The sequence below is a fragment of the Priapulus caudatus genome, unplaced genomic scaffold, assembly GCF_000485595.1.
Source record: "Priapulus caudatus unplaced genomic scaffold, Priapulus_caudatus-5.0.1 Scaffold395, whole genome shotgun sequence".
NCBI classification, from domain to species: domain Eukaryota; kingdom Metazoa; phylum Priapulida; class Priapulimorpha; order Priapulimorphida; family Priapulidae; genus Priapulus; species Priapulus caudatus.
In genome coordinates this window covers 245,706-251,690 of record NW_014577456.1, presented here as the reverse complement: position 1 = coordinate 251,690, position 5,985 = coordinate 245,706, and the positions used below count along the sequence as shown (strand labels likewise).

The 5,985-nt window shown below is 43.0% G+C and overlaps 1 protein-coding gene across 1 annotated transcript in view; it reads left to right on the top strand.

Moving 5' to 3' along the window:
* Nucleotides 1-5,166, top strand: part of LOC106809909 (centrosomal protein of 95 kDa-like) — a 21,683-nt gene extending 16,517 nt beyond the window's left edge. Inside the window, exons 10-17 of the mRNA XM_014813147.1 lie at nt 1,148-1,288; nt 1,489-1,634; nt 2,052-2,153; nt 2,625-2,782; nt 3,219-3,299; nt 3,594-3,746; nt 4,397-4,529; nt 5,082-5,166. Coding sequence (XP_014668633.1) covers nt 1,148-1,288; nt 1,489-1,634; nt 2,052-2,153; nt 2,625-2,782; nt 3,219-3,299; nt 3,594-3,746; nt 4,397-4,456 — 841 coding nt within the window. The 3' untranslated portion in view covers nt 4,457-4,529; nt 5,082-5,166. The remainder of the gene's footprint in view (nt 1-1,147; nt 1,289-1,488; nt 1,635-2,051; nt 2,154-2,624; nt 2,783-3,218; nt 3,300-3,593; nt 3,747-4,396; nt 4,530-5,081) is intronic.
* Nucleotides 5,167-5,985: the final 819 nt, after the last annotated feature.

Below are 5,985 nucleotides of genomic sequence, written 5' to 3'. Positions count from 1 at the left end.
ACGACGCAAGCACTGACGATGTTAGCACGCAAACTCAAACACAACAACTGACTGTGCTCGTCCGGACCGTCTTATAAATACACGCTTAAATTAGCAACTGCAAACCCCGTCCAAACAAGGGAACGCTCCTCTGACCGAAACTAACCACAGATGTGTCGATTTAAAATAGTACATTCCTATGTACATTGCTATGTACACGGTCAGTCTATACGAGCAACCGATCGCCCCATCCCTTACAAGGAAGTCCACGATCGCTCGTGTATAAACGAGTATCTCTCTCTATTGTCGAATCTCTCCTCCCGGGGAGAACCGAGACCCCGAGCTGCTTCTCAGGCGTGTGCTAAATGTGTACACAAACAACCTTGCCCACTCACACACAAACACTCCTGCCTGCCCTAGCAGACCGTGTTTCACACGTTTGCTTAAACTCGTTGCTCGTGCCTATAGTTAGTCATTACAAGAATCAATCTGCGGTGCCGATAATCTAACCGGAGTTTATAAAATGATTAACTGATTTAATTAATGATTACTGATTTAATTAACGCAAACCTCGTGTCTACAATATATATAGGGTGCGAAATTAGCGTGAGTCCGGAGTCAAATACTCCCCGATTTACTGTCGGACTCCCTGATTTCACATATGCAGGAGTCCGTGTGACTCCCTGAAAATTCTGCTATACTAACTAGTTCGTTTCGGAGCAGGGCCCCACGGAGTTACCGTATTTTTTCAGCAATGTCCAAAGAAAATTTGGCAGATGTGCAACTGCATGAATCTTCAAAAAAGCACATGCGTTATTGTTAATGTCTTTAGTTTTGAACTTCAGACTGCGGACTCCCTCATTTTTCTGCGGACTCCCTCATTTTTCTGCGGACTCCCTCATTTTTCTGCGGACTCTCTCTCTTTGAGACGTTGGACTCTCTTGTTCAAAAGTTAATTTCTACCCCTGTATATATGTATATACCTATGTATTGGAGATGCTTACGACACGTGTAATGCCCCCATTGGTACACCCTCTCCCCCTAACCCCCATCCGTACTATAATATGCCTGCTGAAATATTCCTGGGGATATATATGACAATGCATTGCTCCTTTCACCGATGTGAAACACCCCATGTCATTCGTGCTTCTGTGTGTGTACGCGGCAGGCTGGCAGGAGTCTTTCCGACTAGGTGCGCTAGTGCGAGACCGTCCCGCCTACAGAAACAAGATGGCCGACCGCGCGCGAGGAGCTCGTCTGCTCCGCGCAGAAAACAAGAGAACGTCACCACGGACGAGAAAAAATCCAGGTTTGGCGTCGTTTGTCTGTTCTCGTTCGTTTCGGCTGCAAACTTTAGCATTTCGACATTTCGCATCAAACATGTCTGCCATCGTACATGTGAACCACAAACATAAACAGCAAGGCAGGAGACGGAATTGCTTTAGTTTAGTCGCGGTAATATTCCGTCGGTGAGCTGACCTTTGCAAGTGCCTTCTCCTGCCCCGGCAGCGGAGTGCGCGCGCCGGAGAGACCCGAGCGAGAGAAGAAGCGACACGTGTCGTTTGAGAAGGAATCCAAGGAGAGGAGGAAGGCGCAGCAGCAGCGGCCGATTTCCGCTACAAGGTCGTCCTCTCCCAGAGCGAAGAGACAACCAGGTACGCTCTCCCCCCGTGAAAGGTTGCACTAGGTACGCCACTCGTGAAAGGTTGCACCAGGTATTTTCTCCTCGTTAGAGGTTGCAACTGGTACGCTCTCCACGCGAAAGGTTGCACGATCGTATGCATGGAATACCGAGGGTCGGTGAAAGTATCGAGCAAATGAGCGATAGACACGAGAATAAACTACGCAATCAATGTTGACTTTATGGCTAATTGTTAGTAAGGACTGTTTTTAGAAAGTCCTGTCGCAATGCTGATTAATTAGATTAATTAGATTCAAATTAATTGAGATGCAGAAATAATCAGCATTCAGCATAAACAGCATTCAGCAGTTAGCATGATTGCACTGTGCGTGTATGCAATCTAATGTTAACTTCTAAAGCCGACAGTATCATAATTTTGAAATTGTTACAGGTACTGTGCTATACCCGCCCGCCCGATCCAGAGCCACCACCAGAGAGCGCCGACGTAGCGTGTCCGTCAGCCCGTCGGTTGGCCGAACCCCACGTAGCGACGGTAACGCAAATTTTGCTTTTTTTTATGGCCGAGGCTCTAGTTTAATTTCTATTTTGCAACTATGTAAAATAATGTACATAAATATTATGCAATTGTGCGTATTCTACCATGACTAGTCGAGTGAATCAAATGACAAAAAATGTAATTGTGACGATTGTTGTACGTGGCACGCGTGTTGAAAAGGGGATCACGTTCGCGTCGCGCTTGTCTTTCCGAAGTCATACCTTCCCGAGGACATGCTGGCTCAACTCGATTGAACCTTCATATATCATATTTCTTCATTGACTGACAAAAAAATTAGGATGTTTTTGGCACATGTCTTGTATGTGGAGCGCGTGTTGACAAAAATATCACGTGTGTCTTCTTTCCATCAGACCCTCCCCGGGGACAAAAAAATGAAGCCCGTATATGACGTGACTATTGTATGTGTTGACCAAGAGATCAAATTCACCTCGCACGTGTTTTCATCAGACGTTCCCGAGGACATGCTGGCCCAACTGCTGGACGAGTTTCCGTTCCTCTACCTGTCGCACGAGGCGGTGCACCACATGTACGAGCAGCAGATACGGCATCTGGATGCCGTGAAGCGCATCACGCGAAACACCTCGCAGGCACGCACCAAGGCTCAGGTACGCGCGCCGGGGGTGGGGGGGGGGTCTAGCGATTGCAGCTTTAATTGCCGGGGTTGGAAAGGTCATGGGGCATGCAAAGGTCACAGGAAGGACGTTGTTTGTATTCGGTGATTGTAAACCAACACATTTTTTTCCATGTGGGAGCCTATCAAGAAGGTAATCTTCTGAGAATCACAATTACTGGTCATATTTTGTGATCGATAGTAAAAAATAGCTTCTGTTTACTGTACTGATTCGTCTTTTCAATTGGGTTGCAAGATTATGCCACCCCTTGATGTATGGTATTGTGTTTATAATAGCAACTTGCAGTCACATATCGCTATATGAGTATATGTATGCGTCACTGTTGCCTAATAATTTAATACGTCTAGTAAGTTACCAATAATAAAAATAGGTTTACCTAACTTGATATGTAATGATTGTTTTGCAATAGATTTTGCTGGATGAAGCAGAGTACAGGCAGGCACTGTTGGCAAGAATTCTGAAGAAGGAAAGAGATCATAACATACGATTGGTACGTGCGAGATCTTATAACTCGTGCTGAAAGTTACAAAATAAGTTTAATGCAAGATGTCACATGCATGTCTCTAACAGTGGTTACAATTTAGCATATTGAAACTATTGATAATGCTTGCAGGTTTTGTAGACTTATTTTAACAATAGTGCTAGCTCTATAACGTTAAGTCAAACGAGTTAAAAAATGTAATCGTTTAAAAATTTATATTTGATTAATATATTTATGTTGCACTCGTGTCTGACTGCTGTTGCTGCTGCTGCTGTTGTTGCTGCTGCTGCTGTTGCCACACAGCGGGAGAAAACCGACAGAGAGTCCAGTCAGAGGAGTCTCCAATCCCAGCTTCAGCAACAACGACAGCAGTCGGCACGTCTGCACCGTTACTATGACGACTACCAGCTGCAGATGCGTGCGAAGATGACTCGGCAGAAAACCAAGGAAGAGGTGGTGAGTGGAGGAATTTCAAATCATTACACGAATTTCAGAAATATAAGGATTCGGATTTGGAATATAATATTTGGTTGCTTGTCGCAGATGTTACATATACTGTGGTTTATTCGAGTTCTGAAACCAATCTAGGGGCCCATTATCAGAAACAAATTTAGCCGTAACTTTACAATGTTTCTGATGGCAAACCACAGACTCCTTTTCAGCAGTCTATTCTAAACACTTATATTGGATATTTGCATAACTCGCCATACACCTGCACGTACCTTCTGCATCGACGCACTTCTACATTTCTACATTCTATATTTTTCACATATTCTACATATTTCTATCTCCACATTCTACATGTTTCTAAATACTATATTTTTTACATATTCTACATATTTCTACGGTTCTACATTCTCTACACATTTCTACATTCTATATTTTTTTTACATATTCTACATATTTTTATATCCTACATATTTCTACATTCTATATTTTTTTTACATATTCTACATATTTTTATATCCTACATATTTCTACATTCTATATTTCTACATTCTCTTTATATCTACATATACATCTACATATATATTATACATTCTACATATTTCTACATTCTCTATTTCTCCTGCGAATTCCCTACATCCGTCGGGAATCATTCGCAGATGTTCAAGCGTATGTTCAGCGAGGCGCTAGAGCTGCAGAAGAGCGAGTTGGGGAGCTGAGAACTACGCGAGAGAGCAAAGCATGAAGAGAAGTCGTGATCAACGCATGCTCACGCGGCTCCCTCGAGACATAGTATCCTTGACGCGACCACCCAGAGTGCCCAGTTCCGTGGTGGGGTCGATCGCGGGATGGGTTGACGGACGTGTCTTCTGACTTTCGTGTTCGACTTAGTAGTTTAGTCTGTGTACCGACACGTAGTCAGTAGTAGTTGTGTTACCGACACGTAATTAGTGTGGTAATTTAATATTTAATATAATATAATTTAATGTATATAATTTAATATTTAACTAGTGTGGTAATTTATTGGGGATTAATTAGTAATTAGTAATTAGTGTGGTAATTTAATGGTGATTAATTAGGTCGAGGTTGAACGAAGGCTGCAGTAGATGCTAGTCTAGTCTGTCCCGTTTGGGCGTGGGTGGAGGGGTGGTGATGAACTGGCCTCTCCTTGTCCAATGTATAACATATATATAGTACCTTCATTTAACATATATATATACAAAATATATGTTGAATGAAGGTGCTATATTATATATATATATATATATATATAAAAATAGAGATAAAAAAGATAAACATATATATATATATAAGAATTTGTATCTCCCTAACAACACTACCTAGCTACGACGATCAGTTTACCATGCTTGCCGAGTCCGTAGCCAAAGAGAGAGACTACCTGCACAGTAGAGACCAGGCTCAGGCTAAGTGAGAGAAACTTTGCCACAGTGTAATTACGGCTAGTTATTACTTGTTTTGGAGGGTTTTGCGTGCGGCGCGCGAGCTGGGTAAATGATCGTGCGATAGCTAGTATGTTGTTAGGGGACGATCGTGATACTCGAAGTGATGACTTATAAGAGATCGAGTTAGTCCTAAGCCCTCCAAGTCTGCATAGAGATACCATATATTGATCGCCGTTTAATGATACAGTTATTACTAGCGGTGCCCACTTTTCATTCCTCTATTAGCCACGTGTATCTCTATTTTATAAACGTCAGGTCAACTCTTAGACGATGCGTCTTTGAAAACCGATCCTTTCCACTGTCCACGTTGTTACGTGTTAGTTCAGCGTTACTATAGAGAGACATTTTATCCTTAGTGCGACCTTCATATCCAACCTGACCTGATGAAAATCATGATGCTGCGTATGCATTGTCCTTTGGATATTGCAAACTGATTTTTCTGTTGACTTAAGAAATCTCTCTGCTAGTAAGAATCGTAGTAAGACTGGTAGTGAGAATCTCTCTCTAGTAACCGTATCGCTCCTCTATACTCTGCGTTTGCGACACCGTGCTGCTCTTACAGGTTGTAGACCAGATGAAGAACAGACTGCGAAAGAAGATGGAGACGGATATCAAGGTGGTCCAGGAGCAGTTGGTCAGAGACATGGACGACGTCCACTTCAGAGACCTGGACATGCAGAGTGTCCTTCAGAGAGTGAAGATGGGCACGCATTTTCTCTAGTCGAACGCAATTCTGTACATATTATATATTGTTGCTTGCACGATGTACTATCGTCGAGGGCGCG